Source organism: Abramis brama, assembly GCF_963993115.1.
Source record: "Abramis brama genome assembly, chromosome: 8".
Classification (NCBI taxonomy): Eukaryota; Metazoa; Chordata; class Actinopteri; order Cypriniformes; family Leuciscidae; genus Abramis; species Abramis brama.
Genome location: NC_139970.1, coordinates 39,890,627 through 39,917,768, shown reverse-complemented (window position 1 = coordinate 39,917,768; position 27,142 = coordinate 39,890,627). Strand labels below are relative to the sequence as shown.

Below are 27,142 nucleotides of genomic sequence, written 5' to 3'. Positions count from 1 at the left end.
CTAGCATGTTTATTGGAGATTAATTTACACGGAAGACCTAGAAGTAACTAGCCTAGAAATCTAGATGCACCCTAGCGGCAGCAAAATTTATTTTGCTTCCAGGGTAGTCTAGCAACTCTCCGTTGACTTTCGTGCTGGAAAAACCAAACTCTGGTCAGGCCAATCATATAGTGTATAGAGTAGGCGGGGTGGGCTTAACATAATGACGACAGAGTTGTGACGGTTCTGTGTGAATTCCCTGCTACTTGAAAACAAAGACTGGCTGATGACGAACAGCGGTCTTTCGAATCAGCTTTGGCCACTACTCTGGAGGACTTGGAGTTAATAAGCTTTTCTTTGAGAAAAGAACAAAGAACGGCACTGAAGTCATTCTTAAAAAAGGAAGATGTGTTCGTAGTTTTGCCAGCCAGATATGGCAAAAGTTGAATCTATCAACTAATGTTAGCTCCGCTGTTGGGAAAACGCTCTGGTTGGTTGAAGCGCTGTCCTATTGTGTGCAGAGGGAATTTGAAAGACAGCCATTTATCCCAACCCTCGGATTGAGCCGTGTCTATGGTGAGTTGCCAGACCTAACATCTTGATGTAGGTCTGGCTTGCCAGGCTAAGAAGTAACGATAGCAGGTCCAAATCCAAGACAGAACCAACTATGTGACTCATCTATGTTAGTAACCGGAAAAAAATGCACATCTGTGCCGTTCATTCACACTTGCACTTACATTAGTAAACATGTTATTTTTACATGAACACATCTACTAGTTTAGCTTTTACCAAACTATATAGCTATACTGAGATGAGTAAAAATCGTCTGAAATATGTTGAAATAAAATGTCTTTCTATAAGCAGCGTATTAAACTGCAAATTAACATTTATATGCTAATATATCATAAAAACTATATGTTATAGACGAAATATGAATGTTTAGACAAGATTTCGTTGATTAATTTTGGATAGATTATAAAGTTTTTACTGTAAAAAATACTACTGCCACTTCAAATAAGCTTTTGTTCGCCAATTTCTGCTCATGTTAAATATATAGTATGGGATGTTTTGTCAAAAATAAAGTAGGTATATTGAATTATCAACTTAGCTGTTATTATATTGTTTGTTCCAATATTCAAACTAATGAATCCTTAACTTTGAAATACGTATGATAAAATGTATACTTTTTACAAAGAAAGATTACACTTGAAATATTGTTAAAATTGTAATTGTTGTTGTAATTGTAATATTTTTAATAAAATAGCAAAAAATATATTTACAAGGTAAATCTAAACAAAACAAAATCTAAATCGGTCAATATAAGCCTTTTCATTAAATGTTTTTTTTTTGTGTGTGTGTGTGTTTTATTAGTGACAAATTTGGGGAGAGGATACATATTCCAAAACTTTCTGAAAAGTTTTACAGTTTGTAGTTTTACAACTACAGTTTGAGAATTAACTGCACAATGTTTACCTTGGATTTTATTATAATAAAGAGATAGTGTGCACATTCAGACACTTTTTGGCAGGTGCTCGATCAAAATAAATCATCAAACTCAAAATAAACAAAAAGCGGCACACTGCTACTTCTGCTCCCAAAGATTTATTAAAAAAAGCAACTTTTCGACCCAAAGGGTCTTCGTCAGGCAAACAACAATCATAGACAGATACAATTTATATCAGTAGGAGTGTTTCCATTACAGATTTGCGCAAAACTTTTGCGATTTTTTCTAAATATTGATAAAAAACTATTGCGAAATGAGCGGCACATATGAGGTGTTTCTGGGTCTCTTTTCTGCTCCGAGGTCTTGATTGTGACATTTCTTTGAGGTTTAGAATCCAGTATTTCTGTCATTCTTTTGTCTTTTATGAATTTAATAAAGAACTCTGTCTCGTATTCTGTCCAAACACACCGCACCTTCTAAGTCAGGTGACTGTAAATGCGCGAAAACTGTTTCCATTGCATTCTATTCCTTTTTCGAATTGCCTGAAAAACCACCTCATGCGAGCGTAAAAACTTTTTTGCGATAAATGGGAGTTTACGTGTTTCCATTGGGCGTATTTTCAATTCGCAATTTCAATTTGCGCAATTTGAAGGGTAATGGAAACGCGGCTAGTGTGAACCATCACACCTGACCTCATTAATGAACTAATTACTCAATCATTCCATGCAGTAACGACTTAATCACACACAGATAACCACTTTATACATGATCATGAACCAACATGATATTGAAAGAAAGAGAAAAGAAAAAAAGATATTCACAAAAAGATTTTCAAGTCAAACTCCATATTTAAACCTTTTGGAGAAAAAGTATTAATGAAAAAATACCTTGGATATTATAAAATTTGCATGCACACAAAATTTGTGGAAAAGACATTTTTTTCAAGATGTTTCCAACTCTAACTTTGAACCAATTCTATAGAATATACACACCTGAATGAAAGCCTCATTATGCAGGTCATTGTCTTCTCAGGTGTGAATCACAGCATTATTCATGATCATTCACGCCCCCACATATTGCCTTTCGAAACAAAAAGTGTCTTACAAAATTTAAATCAATGTATTGTTTTATGTGAATGATTTGGCAGGATGATTTTCAGATCATTTTAAGGCAAAAAGTCTAGGCGACAACATCCATTAGTCAAAAGTCTTGTGGACACATTTTTAATATGTGTTTTGTGGCCTTATTTCAGGAACATAATTTTTGTTTTTGTTTTTTCAATAACCATGCATAAACATTATTCTCTCAAAAATACAAACATGTACATACACATTGCTCACATATTATGGTAGCCTTGTTTGTGCTAAATAGTGTAATGAAACCTTAGCCATTAATATGTTTATAAGCAACCGAATAAAGCACAAATGTCAGGGCATGTCAAAACATCTCAAGGACCCCAAAAACACCTTAGGCCCCAGAGGGTTAAAAAGTTAATCACTTGTGTAAATTATAGTAAAACTAGAGTTTTTAGTGATAAATTCTCAAATGACTTTAAGAATTCTTTTTTCAGTTTCAGAAATTGCAAAGCAGTTCTATCGAATCTATATCTGTGGAAATGTATAGATGTTCCAAATTATTAATTAATTAATCATTAAGATTAGCTTGATTAAAAATTGACAAATGTATTAAACTGAACCACAAGAGATGCAAATAAAAAGTTTGATAGTAATAAGCATTATTGTATATAGTTAAACACTTATATCGATGAAACACTCATTTTGTGTAATGAAAAAGATACTTTGCAATTGTGTGTACTGGGCTGCTTCAGTGAAGTTTCATTAGAAATGATTAGAAATCCATAAGTACAGTACAGTGAGTCAACCAACATATGTACCTCCCAAGAAAAAAATTAAACTGTAGATAGATAATGAGATACTGAAAACAGCCGTTTTGATTGCACAAACTCACCAGTTTCAGTTACACAATTTCCCACATGACCATTTGCTCAGGATGTGAGGTAACACTTTACAATACGGGTGCACTAATAATCTTCATTAATTCATGCTTAACTAATGCACAGATAATCATGTGTTAATGTATGACTCATGAAGAACTAAACCATTAATTAATGATTACTGCATCAGTAACTAGTAAAGATTCTAAATGATTAATAGATTAAGTAATATATGAATTGTTATTAATTAAATGTGTCATAATATTAATTCCTTAATAACTTATTTTATTAACTAAAAGTGTAAATTAATGCGTTAATTACCACAGTTGGTCAAAGTATTTCAACTTCCAGTTATCTGCTTTAATTAACCATTAACTAATGATTTGCAAATGTATCATTATGTTATGACTTTACTTGTTGAGGCACATGACTATTAATTAATTGTTAAGTAATATGTCATTTATGGGTTTGATCACAGATGTGATCAACCCAAATGGTACATAAAAAAGTATAATTGACTTTTTTCTTCTCTAGGATAATTATGCCATTTTGGGCGTGAGCTTATTGTAAAAATTGGAGTGGAATCTGAGTCGAGGCAGACTACAATTTCTTACAGCCCCCCCTTGATGCTCTTGGCCCAAAAGAAGCATCGAATTCACTCCCTTTTCACAGATTACACCTCCCTTCCCTATTGGGCAGGTGACCAGTGGCGGTGAAGCCTTAGGCTGTCCTCTTCTGACCACTCGGGAATCTTACCCGTCATTGGGTCGACACCTCCTGCACACTGGTTACAGCTCCATCCAATTAGGCAGAATTATCATAGAGTCTCTTAAAATTTGAAACTATATGAAATATTTCTTGGGTTTGGAAGAGAGACATTCAAGAACCATCACGTTTTCTTTGATGTTAGTTTTCTCATTTCAAAATGAAAGGTATTTATGTGGGCTGCATCAGTGAAGTTTCATTAGAAATGATTAGAAATCCATAAAATTTGCCACAGTACAGTGAGTCAACCAACACATGCACCTCCCAAGAAAAATATGAAGCTGTAAGACTGGAAAAACGGGAAGAGAGGGCAATTTGCCAGGCGCACGCCAGGAGCAGTTCACAGCCGAGGAGCTCGACGTTCTCGTCAGGGCCGTAAAACACAGAGAAGTGACATTGTATGGGGATGGAGAAACACACCCAAATTAGCTTCGGTTAAACGGGCGTATGATAATTTGGGTAAATGTGTAAGCTAGATTTATGCCTATTTTTTCACATCTTCATGGACACAACAATGATTTCCCTCGTGTGTAAATATTTTTCCTTGTAATAATGTATGATTTTCTAAAAATGAGAACTGCGTCTGTGTGTAGATGAGATAAGCAAAGTGCATGCGCGTTGTGCACACGCTACATTGATTATGGCCAAGCATGCGCCCCTAAAATAGCATATATGAATAACATATGCATGCGCAAGTGGCGGAATTGTTTTCTAAACCTACAAAATAGCACCAGGGAAGTTTGCGCCGGAACACGCCTCCTCCTCTAAAATGAAAAAATCCTCCTGCCATGCTTAAAGTAACAAACATTTCTCCTCATCCCATAATGCACAGCGCAGCTGACTACGGCAACTGGTTTAGTCCAAAATGCACAGTTCTTTGGCAGTTGGTTCTGTTCGAGGTCGGATCACGTTCTCACCACAAACGAACCGCTCCAGAGTTCGTTTCAAAGCGTACCGAGACCACCTCTTCCAGGAGGTCTCGGTACGCTTGTTTGGTCCGCTTTTGGTGCGCACCCGAGTGCGATTGCCGCATTCACACCTGCCAAAACGAACCGCACCAATGGGGAAAACGAACTCTAGTGCGATTCAACCGAACTAAATGAGGCAGGTGTGAAAGCACCCTAAGTGTGCAGTGCAACCATCAAGCATTACAATAATCTAGCCTTGAGGTCATGAACGTATGAACTAACTGTTCCGCATTTTTCATTGAAAGCAATAATATGCTTTCAATGAAAAATGCGGAACAGTTAGTTCATATTATGTCGTAATTTAGATATATTTTGAAGACTTTTTAACAGATACTAGAAATGTGGCTTTCAAATGAAAGGTTGGTATCAAAGAGCACACCCAGGTTCATAACCGACGACGAAGACTTGACAGAGCAGCCATCAATTGTTTGACAGTATTCTGGGTTAATACGTGCAGAGGTTTTTTGCCCAATAATTAGAAAAACAGTTTTTTTTTCAGAATTAATTAGTAAGAAATTTTTATATTTTATATGTTTATATTCTGATTTTTATATCAGCTATGCATTCTGTTAATTTTGTGAATTGGTGCATTTCGTTGGGGCACGTAGAAACATCAATGGAGTATCATCAGCATAACAGTGAAAACTAATTCCATGCTTAATGATATCTCCCAAGGGTAGCATGTACAGGGTGAACAGCAATGGTCCTAGTCCTGAGCCTTGTGGTACTCCATACTAAACTTGTGATCAATATGACATCTCTTCATTTACTGCTACAAACTTATAACGGTCAGATAAGTATGATTTGAACCATACTAGTGCATTCATTGATATTCAATGATATTAATCTATTACTAGCTTTTTTCCCAAGTGCATGGAAGTGTATGTATTAAAATGGATCTAAAATATGTAATAATTCTTATTTTGTATTCGGTTCAGTTTGTTTATTATAATAGACGTTAATGATAACCATAGTAACAACATGAAATTAATAATAAAATAAAATAAAAAATGTGGTTCCTGGAGGCACCCAAAACGGTTCCACACAGTGTCTAATATAAGAGTTCCTCAGGAAACCTGCGTGGTTCCTCAGAGAACCACCCCCTTTTAAAGGGTGCCTAGAGGATCTACAGACGGTTCTGCTGGTGTGGCAAATTGAAGAACCCCAAAAGGTTCCTCCAGGCACCTTTTATTTTTACAGTGTATAACCTCAGTTGTTATCAGTATAATATTAATGTATGTTCAACACTCTTACAGTGTAATTGAATTGCAATTGTAATGTCACCAAAATACATTTGAAGTTTATGCTGAGTAAATTCTGCATTTCAAAACTTAAATACAAGAGTAGTTATTTAAAGTGTACTTAAGTATACTTGGAATAGTTCCACTTTAGCACAAACAAGTATATTAAATACAACTTTAGTTGAACTTCAGAACTGCTTTTGGACAACTAAAATGCATTTAGTACAAAATTAGTTGTTCCAATTTAACAGACTTTAAGTATTATTTATGAAAAGCGTAGGTGAATTTGTGTGAAAAGCAGGAGATGCAAGCAAAAGTCTCAATTTGATGTTAAAGTAACCTAATTTTTGTCTTGGAGAAACATTTGAGATGTTTAAGAGATTAATTTTTTCTTTCCTCTGGGTGTGTGTATAGTCCTGGTTTTCCCTACATTATGGGGACCAAATACCCTCAGTGGCAATACCAGTAATTTTTTGATCTTGTGGGGACATTTGTTTGATCCCTATGAGGAAAACAGCTTAAATCACACAAGGATCTTTTAAAAAAATGTAAAAATGCAGTTTCTGGGGTGGTTAGGGGATTCAGTTTGTACAGTATAAAAATCATTATGTCTATGGAATGTCCCCACAAAACATGGAAGCCCAACATATGTGTGCATGCACGTGTGTGTGTGTGTGTGTGTGTGTACCTACTTAACCATGTTTTGGGGACAAATTTGTACCCAGAAGTAAGCAAAACTTGACAAAATTTCCCAAAACCTCCTTTTAAAACAAAGCAATTGAAGTTTTATTAAAATTGTAAGAATGCAAGTTTTCTGTGATGGGTAGGGTTAGTGTAAAGAGATGGAATAAACAGTTTGTACAGTATTACAAATCATTACATCTATGGAATGTCACATAATGATAGGAATACCACTGTGTGCGTGTAGGTTACTTATGATGTCCAATATGTTCTCGCTATTCAATAATGTCCTCACTAATATGGGAAACCCATATAAATCTGTTGAATCACAAATCTAGTGTTTTGCACAAGTTTCTCTGAGGGTTATGTTTAGGGGTAGGGGATCAGGTTAGATGATAGAAAATTTCATTAATCTGGGAATAGTATGGGATGTCCTCATTAAGGTAGTGAAACAAATGTTTGTATGTGTTTATGTTCAGTCGCATATCTCCACCTTTAATTCCTCCCGTAGGCTTGAAAGCTAAAACAAATTAACCTTAAAACAAAATTAACAAAATTAAGACATTAAATGTTTGAATCTTGGTTCCCTTTCAGTCATTCACGTTTGACGTATTCGACTGAATGGGATCACGCTAGGGAGCCTGTCTTCTTCGAGTACTATTGAACGAGCCAATGGAATTGGGGTGCGTGATTCGCATCATACACTCCGCCCCCGCAGCGCAGGTATAAATATGGAAGGGGATGCACGCACTAGTTTCTTTTTGCTTCGGAGCCGTTCGTCATTGATGTCTCTGAAGAGTATTGTTGTATACAACGAGCGAGTGTGTCGGTGTTCTTCTGAAAAGACTCTCCCAGTTGCTGTTGATTTTTACAACGCAGTGCAGCGGTGGTCGCGAGCTTTGAGCTCTCAACTGCTGTTTTAACAGCAAACAAATTTCTCTTTTTTTGTGTTGACGGTTGGTTGAGGGCGGAAAAGTGAGTGCTTCACTTTTTTCAGTTCGCTGAAATAAGTGTTGTCGCGGTCATTCCCTGTGTTCTCCGACACTGGTGACAGGTTCCATTTTCTGAAAGAGCAACACGGGTGCGTTTGCGTCTTTCTCAAGATGCCATTCCATCCATGTATCTGGGCTTACAGCACGCTGAAGCAGCTTTTTTGGATGACACAAGCTCTCATTGCGGGAACATGACCATCTCGGGGTTGAGGTCGAGACTCGCCTTCGTTCGCGAAGGTGCAGTCCACATCCCCAGGCCCCGCTCTAGCGTTCCTTCTGGGCTACCTTCCCAGAAGAAGCCTGGAGTGCCATCTGGGCTGGGTGACCTGAAGATTACGGTGAGGGGTAATCCGCCCGGCAAAGCCCTGTGGATCCCTCCTTCCTCTTTCACGCCGCAGCCGGTGGAGCCCCCCGATGAGCGAGCTGGTCCCTCCGTGGTGGACCGACCAGCTGTTTGTTTCAGGGCCCCTTCAGAGGACAGGATGTCTGTCGCAGCATCGGAGAGTGAGCTGGGCTCTGGAGACGACGACTCGGCTGCACTGCCTCCCTCTGGGAGACCAGCATAGCCGAGCCGGATCCAGAGATGGCAGCTATGCTGAAAAAGGCCGGCGAGGCAGTAGGGCTCGAGTCGAACGAACCACTGTGTCCCGGGTCTGGTTCTCAGCCCGCCGCTCCGGTGCCATTCTTTCCTGAAGTGCATGAGGAGTTGACGAAGGCATGGACCGGCACCTTTCTCTACCAGAAACCGCCTGAGTAGCTCCTCCCCCCTCACTAACCCTACCCTGGCAAAGGGTTACGAGGTGATCCCTCCAGTGGAGCAGTCCGTTGCGATGCAGCTGTGTCCAGCGACCGCTACCTCATGGCAGGGGGATCCTCGTCTCCCCTCTAAGGCCTGTAAGTTTTCGTTCGTTCTGATGGAAAGGCTTACAAAGCCTGTGGGCAAGCCGCTTCCTTACTGCATGCCATGGCGCTGGTTCAGGTCCATCAGGCCCAAGCACTCATGAACATGCACGAGGGTAGTCCAGACTGTGAGCTAATGGGTGAGCTTCGCACTGCAACCAACCTTGCCCTCCGGGGTACGAAGGTTGCAACTTGCGTGATCAGTCTGGCGATGTCCACCTTTGTGGTCCAGGAGCGCCATCTCTGGCTCAACCCGGCTGATATGAGAAAAGCAGACAAGGTTCGATTCCTGGACTCGTTATCCGGTGATGCGGTAGAGAACTTTGCCAAGCAGTTCTCTGCCGCCCAGAAGCATACGGAGGCCATCCGGCACATCCTGCCCCGGCGGCCTGCTGCTGCCTCCACCTGGTCGTCGGCCGCAGATCCTCCGCCTGCTCATCGCCTAGGGCTCCCGTCTGCAGCCGCCTCCACTCCTGCTGGACCACCTCAGCAGCCTCAACCCAGGTCTCAGCGAGGCGCTGGCCGCAGAAGGGGCACTCCGTCCGCTTCAGGCGCTGCCAAGCCAGGTGGCAAGCGACAGTGGAAACGCTGACCCGAGCGGACCGCCCAAGGATGGAGGATTGGTCTAGGAGATGGTCACCGATCCATTCAGGGCCGGTTGAAGTTTTTTGTTATATATGTGTGTGTGTCTGTTCCGCCGTTTGCTCCCAGCGGTACCCACATATTCAAAGAATATGTCCAGCGCATCTCTCAGATAGAGATGTGTCAGCTCAGTGCTATTCAAGAAGTGAGAAAGGGTCCCACTGAAACTTTCCTGGGGCATATGGCAGATGAAGCCACACGGCTTCCTCCATATTAAGACCGCTTCAGCACTTGCTTCATGACCGAGTCCTGAGGTGGCCGTGGCAGAGCGACACGCTCTGTGTGATAAACACCTGGCCTATCGCCAAACCCTCAGCCCGTAAACAGACCTTTCATTTCTCCGGGCCAATGGCTCCTAGAACGAGTGTCCACTAATACCGGCTGAGGGGCCACGTATAAAGGGCATGCAGTAACAGAGGTCTGGGCACCTTCCAACTGCATTGGCATCTATTGCCTCGAGTTGCTTACAGTTTCCTCGCTTCGAGACACCGCTGCTCAGCGAGCATGTACTGGTCTGAAAAGACAACATTGCGACCGTCGAGCTACGCTACCCTCGCAAGTTGCAACTCGCCCGCCACCTCCTCTTGGAGTCAGAAGCTTCTAAGGTCGCTTCATTCCACTTATTACTGCTGACCTGCTCAATCGTGCCACTGACAAGCCTCATGACAGCCTCTGGTCCAGACAGAGTGGAGACCCCGTCCCCAGCTGGCCAGCTGTTTGTGAGGAGATCCCGAAGGTGTTCGATCACTTCAGTGCTTCCCTCCTGCTAACGGTTGGAGTGAGGGCTGTCTCCTCCACCTCAAAATGTTGTGGCCTCTTTATTGACGCACATCATGATGCAGTAGATACAAATCCGTGGGAACCTCTTTACCCTCTTGGGACTTATCTCTGATACTACTGCACTGCAGAGACTGCACTCCCTTGAGCCCTACAGGCAATGAGTTAAAAATTCTGTTTTTAAAGAAACAGTTCTCCTGCTTGTTTGGTCTCTATCTAGTGGGTAGGGACTTGCCCGCATTTTCGGTCAACAAATCGTGCCTGGAATTCTGGCCGGCTAACTCTCATGACTCCTGAGACCCCGGCCTGGATATGTGCCCAAGGTTCCTACCTCTCCCTTAAGCTGGGACCAGGTGGTGAGCCTGCAAGCACTGCCCTAGAGGAGGCAGACCCAGCCCTGGCTTTTCTCTGTCCGTCCGCTCCAGTGCAGTTATATGTGATACAGAAAGCAAAGCCTAGACCTTAGACCAGCTCTTGTTATGGAAACCAGCAGAAGAGAAGGCTGTTTCCAAGCAGAGGTTGGCCCACTACATGTGGTTGCCTTCATCTTGGTGAAAACATGCCCACCTGGGCAGTGAGCTCCTCCTAAGTGAGAGTATTGCTCCCTCCTAGATGTTGACACAGAGTGCCTCGCTGAACAGATATTAAATAAAGTTTAATAACTAAAGTTAAATAATTAAGCTGGGTGACACCTATACATGTTCACTAGAGAACTAGCCTATGTGTCGAACCACTGCTTTCCGTGGGCTCCCTTCACATGAAGCCAGTTTCACTGTAAGCACGGTTTGAAGTGTCAGCTTGCTGCGGCATTCCCCTCCTAAGGACTGCATACGTGCGCAATTCTTGCTCCAGTAGAGTTCCCCTTATTAGCCGAACCCAGTCGAGTTCCTCCATACCCTTCAGCAACGGACATGCCGGAATGTCCGAAGCCAGGCCTATCACTCGTATGCACTGGTGGAACCTGTGTTAGGCTGGGTCCATATGTTCTGATCCCTACAGCGATCCCATATGTGCATTCTTCCACGGTACGGCTCCATGCAGCAAGCCCGTGTCACTGTCGGTTGCTCTGTTTAGGGTCGAGTCATCCCAGTGACATTCCATATGTTGTACCACCCGGCCATCCGCCCAGTCCATATGTGTATTCTCCACGTTACCTCCCTTCGGGCAGGATGTGGTTTCCGCAGCGTCCCTTCCTTCCTTTATAGGGTATGCTTCCCAGTGGTCCTGTGGAACAGCAGTTGACATCCCTGGCCTAAGCCTTGTCCTTCTCCGCCTTAAAATTGCGGGGTGTCAGGAGGCTTTCGTCCAGGCACTGGAAGGTGGCAGCTCTAGTGGTGCTTTCCATAGTAGATCCCATTCAGTCGACATCGACTACATCGAACGTGAACGACTGAAAAGGAACGTCTCGTTTGCGTATGCAACCCTCGTTCCCTGAAGGAGTGAACGGAGATGTAGTCTCTAAGCCTCTATAGCTGGACCACCGCTGACTCAGAGTTACTCTTGGCTCCTCAGCGAAAAGCAACTAGTGCATGCATCCACTTCCATACGCAACCGAGATGTTTTCTTTATTGCTGCTATTTTTTTTTATTTTTACACGTGGGCTTAATGATCCTTGTGCCTAGTTCAAAGCAGAGATTTTACACATCACAAACGTGGTTTTACTGACACCTGCAGTCTGTTGTAGCCTGTATTCTTGTAGTCTATGATGTATATGGTTTTGAGTAGAAGAGGCCCAGAGACTTTGTAAAGTAGAGCAATGCAGTTGCATTCAGTGTCACACACTCAGGTTTATAAATCTAAATGCACTGAGGTGTGCTGCTCTTGTCACACACAGAATGGGACGGACAGGTGGTAAGTGTAAAACAGTATTGATGCAGAGTGGTGAAGCAGTAGCGGGAACCAGGCAATGGAGAGTGGATGGTGACAGAAAGATGCAGATGGTGACTTAGCTGAATGGTGACTGAAGTGGGTTTCCGTGCAGGTCATGAAGACGAGCAAAGACAGGGGTACTGGATCTTGATGGATACGATGACGATCTCAGGTGAGTGTTTGGGTAAGGAGTCTGTTTGTTGTCATAATAACATCGACAAGACCAGACCCCGAGTGAAGGGAGAACGGGGAATATAAAGGCTGTGCTGAGGGAGTGCAGGTGCAGCGAGTCAGTACTCAGGTGATTGGTGATGATCTGCAGCAGGTGTGGTGATGGCTGACTGAGTGCAGGTGGGACCAGGAGGGATGCTGGGAAGTGTAGTGCTGACAGGTTACACAGAGTTGGTGACTGTGACAGCTGTCTCCAGCCACCTGTGACTCTCTATGGGAGAATGTGTGTATATTAGCTGTGTAAATTCCTACAGCAATATTGTCCAGTCTGTCTGACAATAATAACCAACTAGAAAGTAAATTCTTGTTTCAGTAACTTTCTTACAACACCTTGTAGCCACGACGGTGGCATGTTGTCACAAATGCTTGTTTTATTTCTTTTTCTGGTTCAAACTCTTCCCTCATCCTATAATAACAAAATGATCAAATAATTAGAGAATTGATGTACACTGCAAAAAATAAATTAAATAAATAAATAAATAAAAACAAATATTGTTGGAGTACATTTGACTAAAAAATGCTATTTCAGTCTTGCTTCAAAATGTAATGTGTAATTCAATGCATTACTTGCTGTTTCTTTGTAATTAATTGTGAAATTTAACAGCAAATTCTAAGACAAAATTATTTACACCAAGTTTTTTTCCCCAGTGTATACTGAGTAAAAAATAAAAGATTTCTTAAACAAAAAAACAACAACAACAACAAAAACAACCAAGACAGCAACATAGTGTTGGCCCAGATCTGACCCACAAAACAGAATGTGTACAGATGACACCACTACACAATGTTTTTTTGTAGAAACTCTGAAATGAATTGAAATTCGTTCTCATAATGATTCTCAACTGATGGATTGAAAAATGAGTCACAGTTATTTTCTGAATCTTTACTTTTCTAATAAAGGTTGAGAATTTACTGAAATACTGACTATAAAGTGGCAGCTAATGTTATGAGACTGTCCTAAATACAGCAAATATCCCAAACTACATAGTATTCCACACAAATCAATTTTGTTGGAAAATAAAAAAAATAGTCACAGCACCCTCTAGTGTCAAACTTAAAACAACAACACACAGTAAGTTTATGACCCATCCATCTCAGGAATCAAAATGATATCTTGTTTCCCAGTGGTCAATACAACTTGAGAGGGCATTCATCTCCAACTTTTAACTAGGATACATTTATTTATGATCATTCTGATTGCACCTGAAGTAGGGCTGGGCGATATGGCCAAAAAAAAATATCACGATAATTTTTTGTATATCAGTCAATATCGATAATTATCACGATAAAAGTCAAATCTTTGTTTCTTTCAAGTTTAAAGGCAGATTTTTGCTGCAGTGGTGATGGCTTTATAGTGAAAGTTGTAGAAACCAGACCGTAAACTGTGGTTTTTAACTACTCTTTATTGTCAGAACATATCATGACAAACACTTGCCAAACAGGTGAACATTTCACAAATCTGAGGTAGAACATTCAAACATTTGTCATTTTTCCTTAACAAAATAAATATATTTATTGGACAATTTCTTAGTTTCTTCATGTGCTCTTTTTTTTTTGGTAAAATGTAATATTCTTTCTGACTGTTTGAGTTTTATTAAATTTTACCGTTGGTCATCCAGTATCATGCATTTAGATCATGACAACCACAGATGAAACCAGGCATAGCCTGTAGCTCCTCACTATCATGGCAAAATGTAACTTTATGGTTTCTATGGTATTTGTATGAAAAACAGTAGCCTAAATACATTGTTAAATACTGTAATTATATTCCATTAGTCCTTTAATACATTGTCTACATTAATAATATAATACAATTCAATATGTATATCCCACATTTCATTAGGCTAACGTTACAGTAAATCCACGGTAAGTTAAATGATGGGAATTTGTAGACGGAAAAGCCTTCTGACTGTATCGTTGCGCACAGTGTTTCTCCTGTTTGTCAGCGCTGTTTCATCTGCCATTAAACTGGTTTAAATCACTGAGACATTTGTGTTCCTCGCTGAATTCAAGCGCTTCTCACTGGATTTCGTGACCGAGACCGATCAGAGTAAACGCATCTGCTCTAGTGGAGCTCCACTAGCCCCGTAAGTCTGCAGCCAGACCCTATTGCTCATAGCTCGCGCTCGCTCGCGCTGCGCTGCCGTTTGGACTTTGAGCCGAGCGGATAAACGGTCCGTGTGGCGCGCGGTTCAAATGAGTTTCCGCTTTTGGCGCATAAACATTAACGAACATTTATCGACCTCTTGATATCGTTTTATCGAGAAAAATGATTATCGTTTATCGTCCAGCCCTAACCTGAAGGTAGCATATTCACAAAAGAATCTTTGATAACCATTCTACAGAACACAGCATGTTTACTGTGCAGCGTACAAATGCTCTGTAGGCTATATGCAGTGGTTGACCTATGACACAAGTGTAAAACTAGAACCAATGTGAATATTGTACAGAGGTGAAAAGAGTCCCTGAAAACCATACTTAAGTAAAAAGTACAGATACCTTACAGTGAAAACGACTCCTTTACAAGTTACAAGTCACAAATTCCAATATCACTTGAGTAGCCTTAGAGTATCTGATTTTAACATTACTTAAGTAATTGATTTGTGAGGACAGTCAATCACATGCTTATTTCCTGTTTTTCTGGAGTTGTTGTACCTGCAGGTCGTACTTTCTGTTGTTGTGGTACTTTTCTACCACGGCTGCTTATTCTCCGGCAGTTAAAGGTAGGGTAGGTAGGAATTGTCTAAAAAACTTCTTTTCCAAATTTGTTTAAACTTTATTTATATATCAATACATAATTAAAATGTAAGTAAAAGAAAGTATAAAAATCGAGTGTCTGTAGACCTCTCACGACTGTTTTAAAGACAGCTCATTATTTCCATTCACTCCACCCCCTCCATTCTGGGCTCCTTCCAAAGCCACGCCCCCAAAACACATGAACGCGCGACTCCGACCGCTGAGCTGGAAGAAGCATTATTTACCTGAGACGAGCAGAGAGGAAGGAGCACAGTGCATGTAGTGACATCATGTCAGAATCACATGTAATAAAAAAAATCTAACTTTATCATTATGAATATAAACAAATAATATGTATTTTAGTACTCACTATCAAACTAGCATATTGATATTGGTAAAGTTTAAAATATTTTTTTTTTTATTCGCTAACGAGCTAGTTATATCTATAAGGCAAAGCTAAAACAGGTTGCATTGATACACGTTTTTCCATTACCATCAGTTACACTGTGACGAAGGTGAATTTCGTGTAAGATTCATAACATATATGGTGTTCTGCATGTAAGAGTTTCCATGATGAAAGCATTGTTGACTCTGATGAGGACTAACATTACACTCCGGAGACAAGTACCGCATCGTCAGCTCGAGGACAGGTCCGGGGTCGAGGGCGAAGCAGAGGAGGTCGTGCAAGCGGCCGTGCAACTAGGATCCGAGGAAGTAGAGGCCGAGGACGGGGTGGTCGAAGTGCAGGGCAAGGAGCACTTCTTGGACATGAGGACCTGCGTCGAGTTTTGCATTCCGTTCCTCTTGAATTCCTCAAATCAAACGGGTGCGCGCAGCCGCGCACGTGGACAGATCCTTAGCAAAAGGGTGGTTGCCATGGTTGCGAGAGAGATTGACAGTCGCCTAAGCCAATCCTTTGTTTCGTCCCGAATGGAAATAATGAGCTGTGTTTAATGCAGATTAAACGGTCTAGAGTCACTCGATTTTTATACTCTTTTTTTTCAGAGTACTTACATTTTAATTATGTATTGATATATATAGAAAGTTTAAACAAATTTGGAAAAAAGTTTTTTATAAAATTCCTACCTACCCTACCTTTAATTGAAAGATCAGATGGGTTCACTCCACCCGAAATTACGTTTAGGAACTTCACTATTTATAACGATAATAGTATATTGGTACCATATTTTACTCTTTGACCAACAGAGGGCAGCCTTTGACCATAATTAAATTTAAAGTGACTTTCAGAAAGAATCACTGACTCGTGAGACGACATTTTAAAACAATATAATAAAAATGGTGTCAATATACAGAGCTTCCCAAATAGCAAGGTTCACATCAATCAGAGATTTAGAGGCGGTCTAATTGAATTTTTTTAATTACATGGACAAAATTACATGGCCAGACAAATTATTTACATTTATGAAGCGATCTGAATCTGCGTCGCTGAACTAATGGATGTTAATTGACTACAGAGCACAACACAAAACCAGCACCAAAAATAGCATTAATGGTATAGTATTCAAGTCACTTGTATTTAGTCTATATTGATACACCGTTTACCATTTGATGAAACTATCATAGTTTGTTAAATGAAGCCCAAGCTTAGACCTATGTGAAGTGTAGGCTGACAACACGCAAAATGGTGACTTTATTATTTCAACATTTTTGATAATTTTGCAGCAATAGTATAATAGCAGACTATACTACTGATCACCTCAATACATTGCAGATATGCTTACTGAATATAAACCCAAAAGATCACTCAGATCATTAGGATCATATCAGCTAGAAATACCAAGGGTTCACTTAAAGCAAGTTAAGTCCTTTTAGCTACTATGCCAGCCGCAGCTGGAACCAGCTTCCAGAAGAGGTCAGATGTGCTCCTATTAGTCACATTCAAGTCCAGACTCAAAACACATCTGCTTAGCTACAGGTGTATTTACTGAATGATACAGTGGCACTCACGTACGACTGATTATACTGTATTTTATTTTTGCATCCTCCTTTTGATTCTAAACTGAAGTCAAATGGCACTGAGAATTGGGTAAGAGAGATGAAACCATACTGATGACGTGGGTCTGTGTTGGAGTAGTGAGTTTGACGAGTAAATACACTCAAGGTTCTGTGGGGTGCGGACTGGATCGATTCCATTCCTGGAGCTTCTGAACAAATCTTTGGGGTGCGGACTGATGGGGCAGTGAACCTGAGGTTACCCCGTAAGTCAGTCCTACAGCTCCTCCTGTCCGATTTTAGTGAAAAATCCAATAGATTTCTTAGGTGTGCCAAGAGAACACCACAGACACAGTGAAATCTCAGAGTAAAACTGGGAGTTGTGAAAAATATGATACGCTGGTGTTTCGCCATATGAGACATTTATTTATGTATCATCTTTTTTACTCTTTCATTTCATTTTATAATTGTATCATTTATCTCTTTTAATTCCTTTTATAACTGTTTTAATTTTCCTTGCTTTTTAATTGCTTTCTGTGAAAAGCACTTTGAATGCCACAGTGTATGAAATGTGCTATATAAATAAACTTGCCTTGCCTTGCCTTGAACTTAAGGAGGTGAACGTGAATCAGGCAATGGTGTATTATCTTGGTTGTTGTACATCATACCATTTGGAAATTAAATATTCGCTGAGTGGCGCTAAAAAGGTTATGCTCTATCACGTTTGCAATAACTATACCGTAAATGTAATCGATAGTGTTACCAAAAGCAAATATGAGATAATTTTATTATGACTCATGTTTTACACGACTCTTACGCGAGTGTTCTGTATCAAAAATGCAATTATTTCACGCCATGTTATAGGCTAATTACAGTAATTACAAGATGTCATGTCCATAGAGCTTGAAATTACATTTAGTAAGCTGAACATTTTCCAAGAGCTCTTGTAGCCTACCACATGACCGCTGTAACACCCGCAGATTAATTTAAGTCACGTTTCCACTGTATGGTAAGGCTCTGCTTGCTTTGTTTTAGTTTGGTTTGCTCATAGCCGTTGAAAAACATATTCATATTTAACGGCTCTGGGTTTTCTTTTCCACTGCAGTTTAGTAGTAGCCTACCGCTTCAAAGTGGGTGGGATTATAGACTGATCGTTGTAGTTGCGCCAAATACAAATGACGCAAATCCAATATCGCTGGTAGTGACTCTTCTCTCTGCGGTGATCTGCAGTATAGGGTGGGCGGATATGGCAAGCCGTTTTAGCTTAAATTGTACCCAGCGTTACTCGTCGTAATTGCATTTTTACTAGTAAGAATTCAATTAGAGAGCTCTACAATTCAATTCTTACTAGTAACAATTCCAATTAGAGAGCTCTACAAATGAATTTTTACTAGTCATACTGTATGTCTCCATTGACTTCCATTCATTTTTAATTAGGGAGCTCGACAATTGAATTGTTACTAGTAAGAATTACAATTAGAGAGCTCTCTAATTCAATTATTACTAGTAGCAATTACAATTACAGAGCTCTCTAATTGAATTTTTACTAGTAAAAAAACAAATTAAAGGTATGTATAATTGCAGAGCTCTGTAATTGAATTAAAGAGCTCCTCAATTACATTCTTACTAGTAACAACTGAATTATAGAGCTCTCTAATTGTAATTCTTACTAGTAAGAATTGAATTAAATATCTCTGCAATTGCATTCTTAGTAGCAATAATTGAATAAGAGAGCTCTCTAACTGTAATTGCTACTAGTAAGAATTGAATTGTAGAGCTCTCTAATTGAATTCTTACTAGTAAAAATGAAATTACGACAAGTAACGCTGGGTACAATTTAAGCTAAAATGGCTTGCCATAGGCGGATCGATACTGAAATATTGATACTTTCGATACTGACGTGGTATTGAAAAGGATCGACCCTCACATAAAAATATCGATCCAAATGTGTGTGTGTTTTTTACCAGTATTTTTGATTAATTTAGCATGCAATTCAGTGTGTAAAATAAACTTCTAAGTGGAAAAATAAGCGAATGTTAGCGAATAATTGTGTAGGATATAACTGTTTCTCCTATTCATCTGGATACACGTCGAAACCAGTCAATCACAGAGAGCGTTCGATGTTGGTGCTTCGCTGAGCTCACAGACCCACAGTGCGTTTGGGAAACGAAGCCTTGCTTAGATGACAGAGAAACAATTGGGAGTTATTTTGCAATAAACAAACTAAAAGTGTACATAACGGTCAAAATGTTGATGTCAGTAAGATTTTTTAAATGATATTAATATTTTTATTCAACAAGGATCGATGCATTAAATTGATCAAAAGTGACAGGATTTTACAGTGTTAAAAAAATCTATTTCATATAAATGCTGTTCTTTCAACTTTGTTCATCAAATAATTCTGCGTAAAATGTATCATGGTTTCCACAAAAATATAAACTGTTTTCAACATTGATAATAATAAGTAATGTTTCTTAAGCACCAAATCAGCATATTAAAATGAATTCTCATCATGAAGGATCATGAAGACTGGAGTAATGATGCTGAAAATTCAGCTTTGATCACAGGAATAAATTACAGTTTACTATGACATAGAAAACAGATAGCCTATGTTAAATTGTAATAATATTATTATTAATTAGAGAATTAAAAATCTTACAGACCCCAAACTTTTGAACAGTAGGCTAGTGTACAATAGTGCATTTACTATAATTAAGGTAGTTTGGTAAAAGTTACTGACTAATGGCGAGTTGAGAGCACAAATCACAAAATATTTAGTGGTCATGAAAACGTATTCAGATTTAGCATATTAATGATGCATTCATAAATCATGACACACTGCTCTAGCACAGGAAAGTGCATGCAAGTTCAAGTGCATGCTTTTAAAATTAAAAAGTATTGGTATCGGTATCGATACTGGCCCTCTATTTGCTGAATATTTACTGAATTTTGCAGTATCGCCTACCCCTAATCTGCAGTGTTTACGTCACATCTGAATGTCAGTGCGGCTCACTTTAACCTCAACCGGGTGGTACCAGGCACTAGGTACTGTACACAAATGGAAACCCCCCCAAAACTGAGCCATACCGAGCTGTACCATGCAGTGGAAAAGCGCCATTAGGCATTAATAGTGTTGCCACAGAAATACATAATTCCCAATTCGAGGACTTGAAGATTTTAGAGTAGAATGTTACATGTCATCATCTCGAAATTACCGCAATTACGACATGGTGTAAATGCAGCGCAATGTATGAGCTACCAAGCAGGTTTACTACAATGATGAATTCTGCTGCAATCAGGTTATATATTTGTTCTAATGGTGAACAGGTAATTTCAGCAACACAATCACTGTTGGCAAGACATTATGTATCAATAAATAGCATATTTAAAGTCACTTGTGCAAAAGTGAGCTTTTAAACACCACACATTTCAAATCCATGCATATAACCATCCCAAATGTGTTCAGTGAAGTTCAGGTCTGAAATTTGTACAGGCCAATAAATTATATTTACATTTGTGCACTTTGTGTGATTTTCATGCATTATTTTTTCTGCATCTGTTTGTAAGGAGTGAAGCTTAAATAAGCAAATTAGAAGGTGAAGTCTTCATCCTTTTGACGAACCATTCTTTCAGCCGTTTGCACCGTAACACAATGTAGAATTAAAGAAGCTGTCAAAACCATTCACATACATAAAATAACACACACAATCACTGGATTTTTAACCTTATTCCCAGTTTTATTTTTTTTTATTTTTTTGGTACAATATTTCACAATATTACTTTTTAGGCTCTAATTTTGATCAAACAAACGCAGCCTTGGTGAACATAAGAATATAAGAAAAAAAGAAGAACACAAGATGAAGAAAAAAAATAAACCCCAAACCAGAAACCTTTAAATGATAGTGTATGCTACTTTGCAATCAATTTAATCTTAATCATAAAGCTATAAGTCTGAAACAAGAAACTAGTACAAAAGGTCATCAGAATACTCTGAATTACTCTGGTCATTTGCTTGAGCCTCAGCAGGATGTTTTCTTGAACATGGCTTGAACAGCTTGTAGGGAGTTCATTGTTGCAGAAATTCACTGAGGCAACAGTTAGTGATTTCCTACAGAAAAAAAATGAACAAAAACAATTTAGAAAAAAGTACAACATTCATGGATCTTGTGAATATATACAGTATGTTACATGTTCATATCCTGTTATATTCAAATAATGAAAATAATAACTTAAGTTCTTATTGTATAAAGTTTTAGAATTTGTAATACCCTGTCTCCAAAAGCGCAGGGGCAGGGGGGGGTTTCATCAGGATTTGCAGGGTCACAATTTGGTTTAAGCCGGTATGTAGGTTGTGCTTTCTCTATCAGGTCATGGAATGTTGTTTTAGTAAAGTCAACCTTTGAATATAAAAACAAATACACACATTTGTCATGTTTACTTTGTGGCTGTAATGAGACCAGAATGCTAACTTGCATAATGCAATTTGCAGTTTAAAGTGACAGAAAACACATACCGTGTTAAGGACCATTTTCAACCAAGTACATGAGAATTTATTAGAGAGGAAGACGTTCCTTGGTACATTGTAATCAGTGGGAGTGGTTTCGACATATTTGTGACATGAAGTCAATGCAAAAACTGGGTGACAGAAAATGGATTATGGTTATACACTCAACTTTCAAATAAAAACTAGTGTGACTCTGGTTACAAATAAGGCAGGACCATTAGTTGTGGTTTTCATATAGCATCTTACCGTTTATATTCGTGGGAAGTCCTTCGAACATCCTTCCAGAGTAACTGCTGTCCATGAATATCACCATCTGCAGCACATATACATGAGGAAATAGTGAGATATTTAAAAATACAGCCGACTCATTCCTTTACTTAAGCAGTTTTATATCACTACAGGTTGTTGTTGCCCCTTTTAAAAGCTTGCACTAACTTGTGAGTAGGGTAGGGTAAGATATTGTAACGTTTGAATAAATTGATATGATAATGTAAAATAACTGTTTTCTATTTTAATATATTTTAAGATGTAATTTATTCCTGTGATCAAAGCTGAATTATCAGCATCATTGTTCCAGTCTTCAGTGTCACATGATCCTTCAGAAATCATTCTAATATGTGGATTTGATGCTCAGAAAACATTCATTATTATTATCAATATTGAAAACAGTTGTGTATTTTTTTTTTTTTAGGATTCTTTGATGAATAGAATAAATTTTGATTTCACAGGAATAAATTACACGTTACTATATATTCACATAGAAAACAGTTTTTTTTTAATTGTAATAATATTTCACGATATTACTGTTTTTATTTTATTTTAATCAATTTTATAATTTATTAATCAAATAAATGCACCCTTGGTGTTAAAAAACATTAAACATCTTACCAATCAAAAACATTTGAACTGCATTGTATGTATATATATATATATATATATATATATACTATAATAAAATTATGTTTATAATACATACAAATCATGTGAACATTACTGAATACATACCTTTGAAAATTTGCTGTTATCATACATGTACTGGAGCGTTTCAATGAGATATTCTGGTTGAAGCTGTCATAAAACATACTGAATTAATGGTCTAGAAGTCAGCAGGTTTTCAGATTAAACACAACAGTTCCTATGTCCTTATCCGTGTATTTACATGCAAAATCTTGAATTAATCGTTTTATTCCCTGAAACTACCATTCCTTCTGCGTAAATAAAGTCATTTTTGAGATGATCACTTATAAACAACCATTAAAAGCAAATAAATAAAAAATAATAATACATTGAAAAAATGTAATACAATTGTTGTACGTTTTGTCAATTGTGTATCCTATAGATACACTTAAATGCGATAGTTTTTGCTTTTAACTATACAGATTAGTATTATTATTATATTTTTTCATGTTAAGATAAAAGATTCCTTAACATTTATTGTTTTTCTAGAGGTAGAGAATTGGCATTTTTATATCATAAAATCTTGGCTCATCATTATAAATATACCGTATAGCCTAGATCATGTCCATTCTGATAATCTCTTGAATCTTTTTATACTTACTGTTGTCTCAGGAAACTGAAATGGGAACTGTTCTTGTTCCACACCACACATGTAGACGTATATGTTGTCATTGGGTCCACTGCATTAAATGAAAATAATAATGGTACTTCATTTTAGTGCAAATTCACATTAGCTGCAAGCAGCAATTACAGGGCCAATCACTGAAGCGGCAGATCTGTTACAGTTATTTCATTGTACAGAGCATCCCTGGTGATAATTGCCTCTTTAGTACTGGCCATCTGTCCAGGGTGCTTTTCCCTGACTCTGGCCTAGGAAACTGGGAAAGGCTCCAGCCCTATGACTTAAGTTAGTATGACTTATGGCGGCAGTGGCTTTACAGCTTGTAGGTTGTCTACAAACCGGAAGGTTGGTGGTTCAATCCCCGGTTCCACCTGACCAAGTGTCGAGGTGTCCATGAGCAAGACACCTAACCCCAGCTGCTCCCGACGAGCTGGATGGCGCCTTGCATGGCTGACACTGCCATCGGTGTATGAATGAGTGAGTGAATAGGTGAATGTGAGGCTATGTAAAGCGCTTTGGTGGCCATAGGTCTGTGAAAGCGCTATATAAATGCAGTCCATTTACCATTTAAGGTCGTATAATGAATAGAGAGAGAGAGATGTGGAAGTAGGCCTATGTGATTTCAGATTCAAAGCTACATCTCTAAGCACCTGTGCTGCTTCCTCACATTCAGTGATTGGCCCTTAATTAACTGCACAGAAGTGAAGGTATTAATAATATTAATGATTAAGAACATGACATATTGATATCATTGAAAGTTTCTTCTTTACAGACAAACAAACCTTTCTATGACTTTTTTGCCTGTGCTCGTATCCCCTCTAAGAGCAGCCAGGAAGTTCTCTGGGGTCACATCCTTTAAGATCATAATTGTCATAATTAATCATTATTGTTGAAAATTATAATTGTGCACTGATATGGGATAAAAACATCAAAATAAAACTAAACGTGTTACCATGTCAAAACAAAACAAATATTACCTCTCCAGTGTAGTCTTTCAGAACTCCTGAGTACACGTTTGAATCATCAACTACACTGACAATTTCTCCATTACATGGGTTTCTGCAGGCAGTGAAGAAGGAAAGTGTTAAATACAATCAGCTCCGACAATCTTATCCACAGTTTTCTGTGATGACGTGTTTCTAGAATTATTAAATCTTGCAGAGTTTGCTATAAATGCTGTTATGAGGGTGTTTGTAATGCACGTCTGAGGAAATGACAGTTGATTTGACATCTTTCAATCTTGTCTTCCGTAATCAATCTCTCTATTTTCTTCCTCTTTTGGAAAGTCATGCAGATACTATGGTATCATGCATTTTTTTATCTTTTCCCCCTTTTGCTATTGTGGCGAATGCAGAAAATCATTGTCTTCCAGTCGTCCCTCTGTGACAACCCTGTTTTGCTTTTAACAAACCCCAGAAATGTTGTTCCCGCACTACTAATTAGCAGTTTGTTTAGCACAGAAGATTGAGATCAACTATGAAACACTACTCAAAAGCTTTGACAAAATTACTCACATTGGATTGCGAGCGATGTCATCATACATCATCACCACAATCTGCTCATCAGGAATCGGCTCATTAGGATGATTCTTAAGTATCTGATAATGAAGGCACACATTGGCCTGAAACGCAAATGATAAAGATGATTTCAGTTACTGTCATCATTTATAAACTGAGGCACATCACACCTTGGGGAATTTATATGCAATATGTCTTAAAAATGCTGAAAAAATAAACACAAACCTGGTGTTTGTAATTTGCCCAGTCCTTTGAGCCGGCGACAAGGAGAATCCATTTTTTTCCAGACATTTCTTGAGTCTTTTCAAAGCAAAGTCTATTGGAATCAATAATAATAATAATACTAACAATTTAAAACTAAATTAACATTGTTCTAATGCTTTTAATTGGCTAACATGCATTTTTTAATGGCTCATATGATGCGTTTTAAGAAACACAGAAAAGAACACAAGTAGGTGATATGTTATAAAGTTTAGGACAATATAACAGGAGTTCAGGTTTTAAACTAAATGTTGCTTTCTATTGATGAAGTGCTGAATGTCAATCACGCGTCATGATGTTAAAAATACTGCGCAAAAATGCTTCTATTTTACCCAATTATCTACATAATCAAATACAGTTGCTTTAAGTGTTTAGTGATTTAGATTATGTATGTAGATGATTGGATCATATGCCATCATACCTGTGTTGAGTATCAGGTGTTCCTGTGTGCCTGTCCTGTTGATCTCTGGTGGTTTTAGTCAGACAGCCTCTGTCTTTATATAGGCAGTTTATCCCTTTCATTTGAGACTCATGGGCGGAGAGTTTGTGCCGGTGGGAGTGTGTACTTCATATTTTGCAATACTTTTCATATTCACTTTAATTGATGGCAGTTGGTGACTTTGTGAATCATCTGAAACCGAGTTTTGAATTGGAATTAAATTGATCTGGTTTTAAACTTTTGAGGTGGGACACTTGTTAAAGTAACAGTTACATACAAGTAATCAAATTGGAAATATGAAGCTCATCCACAGGTTTTTTATTTATTTATTTTTTTATTTGAATTATTATTATTTATTGAATGTCATTTGCGCGAGTTGCTTCAGTAAAGTTTTGTCAGAAAGGGGAAATACAAACAGCCACAATTTGATTCCACAAAATCACAAGTTTTATAGTTATTTTACACTTTGGGATTTTTTTTATAACTCAGTTACTTTAAAGAAAAAATCCTGTCCAGATGAAATATTTTCAAAATATGCAAAAATTTGGTAATGTCTTAAATAAGCCTTTATGATTTTTTTTTTTACTTGCAAAATTTATAATATCAGAGAAAATGATAACAATGCAACCATCTACAGTATTCTTCATTGTTTTTATTCTTTTCTATAGGTGAGGAAGAATTGTCAAAGTTTGTTAAATCATCAAAATCAACATGTTTGTTAGAGCCTATAGACTACTGACTAAGCTACTGAAAAAGATGCTTCCAAAAGTCATAAATTCACTCCTTAATATTATTAATTCATATGTCCCAAAAACGTTCAAGCTAACTGTTAAGCCTCTCATTAAAACAACACAACTTTACCCTAGAAAATTAGTTCATTACAGACCGACCTCAAATCTCCCTTTTCAGTCAAAAATACTAGAAAATAAATTGTGTTTGTGAGATTTCCAGTCAGAATTAAGACTGTATCATATTCAGTTCACTGACATTAAAGGTACGTTTTGACAGTGACTTTCTCATGAAACGGAAAAGATCAAGACATGAATGGTGTCACATGAAAGTGTCAGATGAAACTAAGATAAACTCTTGTCCCACACAAATTCATGACGAATGAATCGCTTGTTTCAGTCAGTTTTTTCGTCAAAATCTTATCTTGTTTCTTTGGTGATTTATTATGCACTTGACAGATTATGTCAAAATATAATGCATCCAAGATTGTAAATGTGTGTGTGTAGCCTATGTGTGTGCGTGCCTGCTAATCCCTACATTGTGAGGACCAAATGTCCCTGCTGGGATAATAATACAAGGCATTTTTAACCTTGTGGGGACTTTTCTTTTGGTCCCCATTAGGAAAACAGCTTATAAATCAAATATATTTTATTTTATTTTTTTCATTTTTTGAAAATGCAGAAGGTTTCATGTGATGGGTAAGTTTAGGGGTAAAGGTAAACAATGAGTCCGCACACCAGAGAATGCTCCTTAGCAATTTTAATGATTGCTCACCACGTGTAACGTTTCGGGCCCAAGCCCTTCATCAGACATAAAAGAACAAGTGGGGAGACACACCTCCTTAAATACAGCCATGCATGATCACATGATCACATACATCCATGATTAATCACATGACCAATCAAGTGAAAAATGCAATTACATCAAGAAAACAGATAAAAAAATATATACCAACATTTGCAATACAAAAATACATTAGAA

General features: G+C 38.4%; 2 protein-coding genes across 2 annotated transcripts in view; both read right to left on the bottom strand.

The window, feature by feature from the left end:
- LOC311088857 (legumain-like) overlaps nt 1-25,528 on the bottom strand; it is a 35,021-nt gene extending 9,493 nt beyond the window's left edge. The window contains exons 1-5 of the mRNA XM_084123229.1: nt 25,415-25,528; nt 24,958-25,048; nt 24,730-24,836; nt 24,193-24,274; nt 23,998-24,068 (exon numbers count right to left, since the gene is read on the bottom strand). Coding sequence (XP_083979355.1) covers nt 23,998-24,068; nt 24,193-24,274; nt 24,730-24,836; nt 24,958-25,048; nt 25,415-25,515 — 452 coding nt within the window. The 5' untranslated portion in view covers nt 25,516-25,528. The remainder of the gene's footprint in view (nt 1-23,997; nt 24,069-24,192; nt 24,275-24,729; nt 24,837-24,957; nt 25,049-25,414) is intronic.
- On the bottom strand, nt 20,855-23,408 carry LOC311088860 (legumain-like). The gene is made up of 6 exons (XM_084123232.1): nt 23,195-23,408; nt 22,642-22,704; nt 21,883-21,949; nt 21,646-21,767; nt 21,401-21,529; nt 20,855-21,240 (listed from the first exon to the last, which is right to left on the bottom strand). Exons 1-6 carry the CDS (start codon nt 23,243-23,245, stop codon nt 21,199-21,201), a joined length of 474 nt encoding a protein of 157 aa, XP_083979358.1. The 5' UTR covers nt 23,246-23,408; the 3' UTR covers nt 20,855-21,198.
- Nucleotides 25,529-27,142: the final 1,614 nt, after the last annotated feature.